The 11,703-nt window shown below is 34.1% G+C and overlaps 1 protein-coding gene across 3 annotated transcripts in view; it reads left to right on the top strand.

Annotated features, from left to right (window-relative positions):
* Positions 1-2,314: 2,314 nt before the first annotated feature.
* Positions 2,315-11,703, top strand: part of LOC138716452 (androgen-dependent TFPI-regulating protein-like) — a 31,775-nt gene continuing 22,386 nt past the window's right edge. Inside the window, exons 1-2 of one of the 3 annotated variants that reach the window (XM_069849560.1) lie at positions 2,315-2,413; positions 10,396-10,549. In XM_069849560.1, the coding sequence (XP_069705661.1) occupies positions 2,379-2,413; positions 10,396-10,549 (189 nt within the window). In that variant the 5' untranslated portion in view covers positions 2,315-2,378. Of the gene's footprint in view, positions 2,445-10,392; positions 10,550-11,703 lie in introns of all 3 variants that reach the window. The other 2 variants (XM_069849559.1, XM_069849558.1) reach the window with 2 other exon arrangements.

Here is an 11,703-nt window from a genome sequence, read left to right as displayed (position 1 = left end):
CAAAGCCCGGCAGCAACCGCGTCTTTGTAATGAAGATGACTTACACCGTGCTTTTGAAGTCATTAAATATGGCACTTCTGTACGTCAAGCCTTCATTACATTTCAAATTCCAATAAAAGCCTTGGAAAGTGGAGTTAAAATAGACAATTCTACAAAGGGTGCAATGGGACCAAGTGACACATAGGCAATGACAATGGATGTAGGTTTGTTCGCCATATTAAATATGCAGGAACATGGATTTTTCCTTACAGGGACCGATGTCTATAGTCTCGCTTACATTTTTGCTGAAGAACTTGTCAATATTCTCTGACTGGCTGACAAGCAAGCATTCTGATGGGAGCAGATAAAAAAGTTATATTTTTTCACCATGATAATAACGTCAAAAGAAGTGCTTATACAAATTTTGGCTACATGACCGCAATTACGAGGGCCGTAAAAAAAAGTTCGCCAGGAGTCGTTAACAGAAAGAAAACACAATTTAATTCAAAAATTTATTGGCACAGACACAGCAATTGTTGAGTTATTTTTTTCAACACATTCCACACCGGAATGAGACATCTGTCATATCATGGGATCGGTAGAGAGGTGCAGGCGGCTATCCAACGCTGGTTTCGATCGCAGGAAGCTGACTTCTACGACACAATGGTACAAAAATTGATCCCATGGTATGACAAATGTCTCAATTCCAGTGGGAGATACGTTGACAATTAGCACAACAATTGCTGTATCTGTTTCAATAAATATTTCCATGTAATTGTGTTTTTTTTCTGTAAACGGCCCCAGGGAAAATCACTTTCTGGATGGCCTGGTAATTACGGTCGAGTGGCCAAAATTTGTATAAGCACTTCTTTTGACATTATTAATATGGCGGAAGAAAAAAAATAACTTTTTTATCTGCTCCCATCAGAATGTTTGCTTGTGAGACAACACTTCCTATCCCGAAAACCAACTGGAAAAGATACTGTTACTTTGACCTTTCAGGATTTTGTTTCATTAACATGTTCATAAGGTCCCGCGTCGTGGCCTAAGACATCCTGCCTAGGACTCGGGTTACGGAATTCGCGCTGGTTCGTGTCCTCATGGGGGAAGAAATTATCTCATAAAATTTGAGCCAGTGTATGGGACCGGTGCCCACCCAGCATCGTGATGCACTTGGGTAACTACGATAGGTAGCGAAATCCGGTTAAGAAAGCCTGCTGTAACGGCTGGGGGGATCATCGGGCTAATCACACGATACCGCCATTTGGTTGGATGATCGTCCACCTCTGCTTCGACATGTGGACGTGAGGCCAGCAGCCGGCTGGTCGATCATGGTCCTTCATGGGCTGTCGTGCCTCGGATTATTATTATAATGTGTTCATAAGCGTTTCAATTTATTTCTGTGTTGTTTTAAGGAGAATTCACTAAAAGAGGGGGGAAAAAAAAAGTTGTTGAAAAATTTCAAACAATCATAATTATGCACTTAGACACTATATTTATGTGTCCAGTGCATATAACCTAATTGTTTTACAAAAAATTGTTATGAATTTACTTAAAAATAATGGTGGCCATCTATCCCTATATCCTATGGCCGTCTCACCCATATATGTTGGGTGAGATAGCCAGTGGCCTATTATATTTCAAACGTATTTTTATTACATCAGTGAATTCTATGCGCCCTGAGGCACTGTAGTGGAGAAATATAACCTAGAAGGAACGTATTTGATTTGTTTCGTATTTCTTTTCCAATCGGTTACCCTGTTCTAAGTGATTTAAAAAACTATGGCCATCTAACCCGGAATTACATTATGAAATTTCGTTTGAATTATTGATAAAGTATTGAAAAATAATGCCATATTACAGCTTGATCTATACAGAAAAATTGCATGACAGTGTTTAAATCGTATCAATAATAAATCAACTTCCACAGAGAGTGATCAGTACAACCCGATAGGAGAGGCCAGGCGGCTTTGACAACGACGTTGAACATAGGTTGGACAGGGTCTTGAAAAAATGAATAAAATATTTAAAAAATAAGTTTATTGAAAATAGCAAAAAAAAAAAAAAAGTCCTGACAAATCCAGGACGCCTGGCAACCCTGGGTCCTACGTCGAAGTTATTCGGCACATCTGCTTCAATTTGTTGAGGGGAAAAAATCTGAACCCGGTAACTTTTTCCGACCAGGATTTGAACCTGGACCCGCTCGTTTCACGGTCAGACATACCCAGTAACCGTTACTACACAGCAGTGGACAGCACTGTGCTATGAACGTTATGCTAAATGCTACGAGATAAGAATTCTGCTAAGCGTACATTATGCTGCGGTTGGCAACATTGCGTGGAATTAGAAATGCTTTTTTCACGACAGTTCTTGTTACTTAGTCCGGCGAGCGGCTGTCAATGAATGAAGATGTCTGTTGCAAGGCAGCAGTTCGGTAAGTTGGAACTACAGTGGGCCTACATACTGTACGTATTTTAAATTTAATTAGATAAGTTAACTGACTAAAAAGTTACTAGTTATCTATTATCATTACTAGAACCCTGCGTTTGGTTACCTAAGTCTCCGAGCAACGCGCAACAATATAGGTATATATGAGTGTAGCGCAGCGAACACACTTCAGGCTTGACGTTCAGTGAACCATGTCAAAACAAAACAAAGCTAGACGGTTGAAAATTAGTATTCCAATAGGAGAATTTGGCAGCGAGCACTTCATTAGGAAAGAAGAAAACGTATTTTATTAGACAGAAGGAGAATTTTTTCTTTCGACACACTTAAAATGCTTACAGTCACTCGTTGTAATGTAAAGACTGATAAAGCAAGTATTCTGTGTAAATAATTTTGTTTTTACTGTGATTTATTGTATTATTATAATTTCCACCATTTATTTATGTATTTATTTATAGATGCGTACATATATATATATATATATATATATATATATATATATAGACTGTGTCCATTTACAACGTTCACGTGTAAAACAAATAGGAATATTCATAATTAATTTCTGTAATCTGGCATACACGAAAACAAAACCAACCTACAAACATTTATAAATGAACAGAAGTTGAAACATCAGAGATGAAATAAAGTATATATATATATATATATATATTAATACTAATTCATTTTTAATTGTGAATATTCAAAATTTAAATTATTTATGTAAATTATCATATCATTTAGATACTTCTAAACTCATTTCGCTTTGATAAAATATATTTATTTATTTTAAAAAGTCCAATTTAAATATTCAAATGCCTGTAAATAGGAGAAAAATAATGAGCATTGACTTTTAATTTTTGGGTGAAAAATATATTGTGGAATAAAAAAGTAGGCCTACCTAGAATCTAAGTTCGTTTTACTTTTAGTTAGAATAATCTTCTGTTGCACATAAGATGGTTTCAAATAAATATTTTGTTCGTTATTAAATACACACATCACAGTATATTTTGTATGTGAGAAGCATTCTCATTGTTCAATGCCTATACAGATATAACACACGATTCAGAGCCCTCTTTTGCAAGCCAAGCATTTGCATCTAACTTGCACTCAAAGTAACCAAACGCAGGACTCTAACCATTAGAGTAATTTTATATGTTTCCGGCTATAACACCATCCAACCTGTATTAGATTTCCACCAAGTAAGTATAAATTTATATTTTAAGGAAATGTGTGTGTCTTGTCTTGCTTTCCTGCTTCATACTTTCAAATCGGTAACCTCGTGCCATGCTAACTACATACTAAAATAGTCCATCTACCTTTAAAAATGTAATGTTGAAGAGTACAGTAGTGGATAAAAAAAACCGGACCGACCCTTGTAGCTGATTTCAGAGCCTTGTTCACTCCAGAGCACGATAGACTGGTAACTAAGACTTACGTGGTTCGAATCCTGCTTGGGAAGGAAACTTTTTTTTGTTCCTTATTCAGATTTATTCCCAATACTTTTCGATTGTTGGTAAAATTCATGTTCTGGGAATAATAAATTAATTAAGTAGTAAAATGTCGCTGCAATCGAAAAGTATTGGGAATAAATTTGAATAACGAACAAAAAAAAGTTTCCTTCCCAGGCAGGATTCGAACCACGAAAGTCTATCGTGCTTTGGAGTGAACAAGGCTCTGAAATTATCTACAAGTATCGGTCCGGTTTTTTCCCCCTACTACTGTACATAGAGAAATATAATAGAACAAGTTCTCAGTTTCATTATAGTATGTCATTGGTATGCCTCTAAAATCCGCAACGTGTTTTTAATAAGATTTTGCAGGAGAAAGAAAGAAGCATTGTGACTTTGAAGTTCCTCGATTTTCAAAGCTACTTTCGTATAGTTTCAATAATTACATAATCAATTATGAAAATAGAGGGAAAGTAGCTTCGAATATCAAGGGAATTAAAAATGACAATGCTTTTTTCTTTTTCTGAAAAATCTTTTTTAAAAACACATAGCGGATTTGGGAGGTGCAGCGACAATTTATAAAGCTGTTGTAATGAAAGTGAATTTATACAAAGTCTGTTCAAGAAAAAGAACAAAGTGATTTAAGCCAGTAGCGAAACTCTTAAAAGGTTTTTGAGGCTTGACAAAATATAAATTTTAAATTTTCATGGTATAAGAAATATCCTTGACTAACAGGGTGCTCTGAAACAAATCCTAAGTTATATTATTTTATGTATTCTGTTTGGGAGGGTCAAAATGAGTGATCACCATCTTCATGTGAGGTCTGTGCCGCAAAAAATGTTGATAGAAAAACCGATAAACATCTTCTCTATAAAAACATACAAGGTAAGGAGTTTTGTTCAGAGCTTCGTCACTGATGTAAAAGCGTGTACTTGGCCTTGAGATCTATGAACTGGCAGTGACTTGTTTGTTACTATGCGGAAACAGGTCTATTGATGTTTATGGTCTGTCGTTTACGTCATTTTATTTTCTCTGGATGTTACAGTAAAGACATGAGTAAACCTGCGGGTTCGATTCCCGCTTGGGCTGATTACCTGGTTGGATTTTTTCCGAGGTTTCCCCTGACCTTAAGGCAAATGTCAGGTAATCTATAGTGAATCCTCGGCCTCATCTCGCCAAATATCATCTCACAATCACCAATCTTATCGACGCTAAATAACCTCGTAGTTGATACAGCTTCGTTAAATAACCAAGTAAAAAAAAGTAAACCTGTTACAGTGGTCGTCAACTCGATGCCCTGTGGCGTCATCTCAGCAACCCCTGAAGCCCGTTGCGCTCTTGTTCCGCTGCAGCGGGCACAGAAGCGGCTTGCGATGGTGGCTCCTTTTTCGTGATAATAATTGTTTCTCGTATTGATCAAACTAAACGTCAAGTAATGTGAATGTCTAATACTGGTATTTGCGTGTATGAAACCAAATGATTGATGGGTTAGGGATGAAATAAAGCTGAATAAAACTAAATACTGTACTGTGTTTCAGATTTCTACTTTTTCTTTTAATTTTGTTAATGCACAAATGGACTATTAGTGAAAATATTTCCTGATATTCTGTAATGCTAATTTTACTGGAATTTTAAGCCCTTTTATTACGTACTATTTGTTCATTATTATGCAGTTACGCACTACGATCTGGGCAGTGCATGAACTGAGGAAATTTTGTAGATTGTGGTTTTATTTTGTTGGGTTATTTTACGACGCTGTATCAACATCTAGGTTATTTAGCGTCTGAATGATATGAAGGTGATAATGCCGGTGAAATGAGTCCGGGGTCCAAAACCGAAAGGTACCCAGCATTTGCTCGTATTGGGTTGAGGGAAAACCCCGGAAAAAATCTCAACCACGTAACTTGCCCCGACCGGGATTCGAACCCGGGCCACCTGGTTTCGCAGCCAGACGCGCTGACCGTTACTCCACAGGTGTGGACTAGATTATGGTCAGATTTACTTATTTTCATTAAAGAAAACTACGTTTGCGTATGTACGTGGATTCAAACATGCACAGTTTGTCGAAAGCATGCTGATGAAGCCTAAGAAATCTGACCGGTAGAAAATGTGAATAGAAATCATACAAAATTTGTCCTGCTTTTATATTTCACCTTTAGTTCACTATCATACTATTAATCTGTAATTGATAGCTGAAGCTCAGCAGGAGCACCATTTACATTCACAGTGGATGGGTTTTCTGTGGTAAAATATTGAACATAATAATAATAATAATAATAATAATAATAATAATAATAATAATAATAATAATAATAATAATAATAATAATAATAATAACATAATTATTATTACTATTATTTGCATTATTATAATTATATTATTATTAGAATTGTGTTCATATTATTATTATTATTATTATTATTATTATTATTATTATTATTATTATTAGCATTATTATCCTTATATTATTATATATACATTTTTTTGTTATTGATTCATATAAAGTGTCTGGAATAATCTTCGTTTATTGCAGATAAAAAAATGTGTAATATTTTCTGAAAATGGTCATGTCAAGTTTTGAATGTTCCTAAGTTAGAGTTAATGCAACATACATGTAATTATCCCATGTAAATTCGAAACCTGTATAATATTCATGTACTTGAAGAGTACAGTTTATAAATTAAGTCAAATGCTTGCATTTATGATATGTAGATATACCAAGATTGGGGCACGATACATTTTTACGATTTGTTCTTAATAGAAATACTATGCCATAGGAGGGGTGATAGCAGGAGAAAGAAGAATAAAGTATAGTAGTGGCAAAAAAAAAAAAAAAAAAAAAACAGACCGATTCTTGTAGCTGATTTCAGAGCCTTGTTCACTCCAGAACACGATATACTGGTAACTTATACTTTCGTGGTTCGAATCCTGCCTGGGAAGGAAACTTCTTTTTGTTTCTTATTCAAATTTATTCCCAATACTTTTCGATAGCTGTTAAAATTCATGTTCTGGGAATAATAAGTTAATTAAGTAGTAAAATATCGCTGCAATCGACGCGCAGCGAATGCGAACCTACCATTCTGTTCGCCTTCGGCAGTGATCCGTAGCTTGTCGGTACAGTATACCAAAGAGAATTCGAATTCGCTGTGGGTGGGACATTTTCATTTCATCACAGTTCGGTGTTATCACCGAGCTCTAGAGTGATAAAGCATGATGCTCTAAAATTAATAACAGATAATTTTTTTTCTCTTACGTTCATTTGTTTATCCTTTTTGCCACCATCTCTACTTCGATAGTAAGTCTGTACTCATGCATATTCACTCCAAGAAAATATCAACAATCAAACGCTAAAATCTAACTCTCAACAGGGAACGGTTATTAACAGGGAAAGGATTTATATGTAAATACATATTTACTTATAAAGCTAATATAATTTATATTTTGCATTATCTTTATGTTTCACAATGTGTAGGGTTGAAAAATCCTACTTTTATTTTCCATATTTTTCCATATTTTAGAGTTTAGTACATATTTTCGTTAATTTCCATATATTTTCCATATTTCATATAAAACAGTCCATATTATATTAGGTTTAACAATAAAACAAAACAAAATTCCATTAACTTTTAAAAATACATTTCAACAATAGAGATTTAAACACATGTTCAGTAATCCCTTTAACATCAGAGTTATTTGAAAATTAGCAGTCCTATCAACAATGGGAAAGTAAGTTACAAAACTGTATTAATTTAATTTAAAATTTTTAACAGACTTCAGTTGTGCAGCTCAACAGTTAAATGCCAGTCAGAGTACACATAGGTTCAGTTTTGTAAATCATACTATAAAGACGGTAAATATGCCAAAAGTACGTCATTCAGTCAATTTAAAATCAAAACTAACAAGTTACATTTCAGAATTTAAAGAAGATGGTTTATCAACTGACAATAAAATATTATTTTGTAATTTGTGTCAGTGTGCAGTATCATCTACACAAAAGTTCCTGGTGCAACAACACATTACAACTAGTAAACATCAGGCCAACAAACAACTAAATTCCAAGCAGAGACAATTGTTTTTAACACAACCAACAACATCGAATGTAAGATCTGAGTTTAACATCGACCTGTGCCGTTCTCTCATCTCTGCTGATATTCCTCTCTACAAACTAAAGAATAAGGTCTTCAGGGAATTCCTTGAAAAATATACTCAACATACAATCCCGGATGAGTCAACACTTAGGAAGACGTATGCTCCATCCATCTACGATGAGACAATACAGAAGATAAGAGATGAAATTAAAGATAGTTCAATTTGGGTTTCCATTGATGAGACTCCCGACAAAGAAGGTAGACTTGTTGGTAATGTAGTTATCGGTTTGTTAAGTGAACAATATTCTGAACGAATTCTTTTACATTGTGATGTTCTAGAAAAGTGCAATAACAAAACTATAGTTAAACTGTTCAACGAAGCTATGGGTATCCTGTGGCCAAAGGGTATTATGTACGATAATGTGTTATTCTTTATTAGCGATGCTGCCCCTTATATGGTCAAAGCTGGACAAGCATTATCTGTTGTATATCCTAAATTGACTCATTTTACTTGTGTGGCGCATGCATTTCATCGTGTGGCAGAAGTGGTCAGAGACAATTTCCCTAAAGTAGATTTGTTGATTTCATCAGTGAAAAAAGTATTTCTCAAAGCTCCCAGTAGAGTTAACGTGTTGAAAGAAATGTACCCTGAAATTCCATTGCCACCAAAGCCAATTTTAACTAGATGGGGTACATGGCTAGAAGCAGTTGAATATTATGCCGAACATATAGACTCTATTAACAATGTTCTCCTTGCATTGGACTCTGAAGATGCAGTCTCAATTGATACTGCGAAAACAGTTACCTGTGACATAAGTGTGAAGAATGACTTAGCTCACATTCAGCATACATTTTCATGCATCATAAAAACGCTCAAAAGTCTCCAAAATAGGCACCTTTCACTATCTGAAAGTTTTGAAATTATAAATAGTACTGTGGAACAACTGAATCGTGGTAGAGGTAAAGTTGCAGATGCAGTAAGAGCTAAGGTGGACACTGTACTTTCAAAAAACCCTGGATATGAAGAACTACAAAAGGTTGTTGCTGTGATGAGTGGTGAATCAACAGTGAAGATTAACTTGGACTTATCCCCAGCAGACATTGTGAAATTGAATTATGTACCAGTTACTTCTTGTGACGTCGAACGCTCTTTTAGTCAGTATAAATCTATCCTCAGAGACAATAGAAGAAGATTCACTTTTCAGCACTTGAAAGAAATGTTTGTAACCTATTGTTATGGTAACAGACAATAAAAATTGTGTTTTGTTGAAACTACATTGGAAGATAAGGTACGTCCATTATATTTTTTGTTTAGTTTGATTAAAATGTACCAATATTTAACGTACATAGTCATTTTTTTATAATTTTAAGTCCATATTTAATTCCATATTTTGGTAAAAATCCATATTTAATTCCATATTTTGGTAAAAATAACTACATATATATTTACATATTTCATATATTTTTAGTCCATATAAATCCGTTCCCTGGTTATTAATTATAACAAAATTGTGCCTTTAATTATTACAAATAAGAATTGACGGAAAAAGAGTTAATAAAATTATTAGGCCTATAACCTTAAGTTTCAAGTTTAAAATCTGTACTCATGCATATGTGTATAACAAACGTCCTTGGTATAATCTCAAATGTTTAGTTTTCTTCTACTATAACTCGTTTTATTCCTACCATCTCTGATTCATTCAATTACGGTAGAGAAAACATGCATTCTGCTATTGATTAATGGCGGTTCATTATGTTGCTATAACCTGAAATTAAGTTTGTTTTGAATGGAATTAAATTTAAGATATCCGATTTGTTCTCCTTGAAATAAAGGTAATACAATTTGTGTGTTTTGTGAAGATGAAAGAGGTAAATTACGGCCATTTGTACAATTCGTGCTTGATATTTTCTCTGTGATAATTTAATGGAGCTTCTAAACTCATGTGTGTTGTCATAATTTTTTCTCGACCTTCGGTCGCGAAAAAAAATCATGCCAACATACATTCGTTAACCGCAATTAGATTATCGAGAAACTGTCAGCATTCGTATTATAGAAGATAACCTGAATGCTTGGTATTCCACATTCTCTGGTTTATCTATACTTCTCTTATATAATAACTTTTCTCCACTTTAATTTTGACATTTTGGTAGGTAAAAGAGAGTTCTATATGTACTATCAGTATAATCAGATTCTTATAGGTAAATCGAGTGTCAATGAGCTGAGTGATTGGCTGTATGGCACTGGCTTGGAATTGTCACGATAATGTGAGAAGACATGCTTGGAAGGCTATGAGAAAAATGTTGAGCTGCAATATGGGCTTGCATGAATTTTGTTGTTGTTATTATTATTATTATTATTATTATTATTATTATTATTATTGTTATTATTATTATTACTATAATTATGATTATTATTAATTTCGTTTTGTCAGCAGGATAATGTTCGTGAAACTTTTCCATGCTGCTACGCTGTTGCATCATCTGGTTGTTGTAGGTTTCTGTCTATTATTTATTCCCTTGGATAATGACAATCAATTCTTTTGGGACGCCAAGCATTTCTACGGATGCTATTTCACAAACTGGAACTTTGTGAGTACCGGTAATTATCCCATCACGAACTAAGTTTATAACATAGTTCATTCATTCATTCATTCATTCATTCATTCATTCATTCATTCATTCATTATATTCTTGATCTTACATGAGCAATGAAGCTTTAAGATGTGGAACAAGTCAAAATTTTACAATATTACAATTACAATTTTTACAAATTTTTACAATATTTTACAATTTTTACAATATTTTACAATTTTTACAGTTTTACAATTTAGTAATTTTCTACAATTTTTACAATTTTCTGCAATTGTTTACAATATTTTACAATATATATTTAATTTATTCCTAACACCATTACACCATAATTGTACGAGATGTGATCGTTAAATTCCGAGACCTATCTCATAAATGAAAATAAAACTACCCGATTTAAATTCGGCTGCCATCTCCTTCAAAGTAGTCCCCACTGATCCCAGCGCGTCTGCCATTTTTGGAATGTACTTGGAAATTGCGTTCTTGAAGCCTTCTGCTTTAGGGATATCCTGAACTAGCACCAACAGATAGCGCAGTGTACTTTGAGGATTGCGCTTTGCGTGTGCATTTGTTTTTCGGTATATAAACATTGAGGATATACGTAGTGTATTAGTATATTAAATACTCTTAAAACAACTAAAAATGGCATATTTTTGTTATGTTCCAATAACTTATGTAAAAACCAGGGAAAGCTTTTGTCTTCAATCAGGTCCCGAAATATTCTGAATATATGCTTTAAACCTTAAAAATATAAGTAATCAAATTGCGCCTCGAAAGTGCTAGCTATTAAATAAAAGTAACTACTTCAAGTAAGGAATTGTTGACTATAGTTTCATTTTGGAAGAGGAAAAAGAAAAATTAATGAAGACATATGCAACCTCGACAGCAAGCTATGTTAGCTTAGATTATATTATGCAGTAGTTGTAGGAGTCTCCGAAGTTTATGCCTGCAGTAAACTCTCGATAAACTGGGATGTTTATTATCCAGGACCATCCGTCTTGAAATTCATTTCGTGAATTATGTTTTTAATGTACTGTAACCTAATAATTATGAAAACCATGTTTTAACTTCAAATTTTCAAAATCATCCTACATAGTATTCAAAACTGCATGTCCTTAACCTACAAAACGCACGACTAATCGTGATACTACTGC

The sequence above is a fragment of the Periplaneta americana genome, chromosome 16, assembly GCF_040183065.1.
Source record: "Periplaneta americana isolate PAMFEO1 chromosome 16, P.americana_PAMFEO1_priV1, whole genome shotgun sequence".
NCBI classification, from domain to species: domain Eukaryota; kingdom Metazoa; phylum Arthropoda; class Insecta; order Blattodea; family Blattidae; genus Periplaneta; species Periplaneta americana.
The sequence above is the reverse complement of the archived record's forward strand: the minus strand, read 5'-3'. Positions and strand labels throughout refer to the sequence as shown.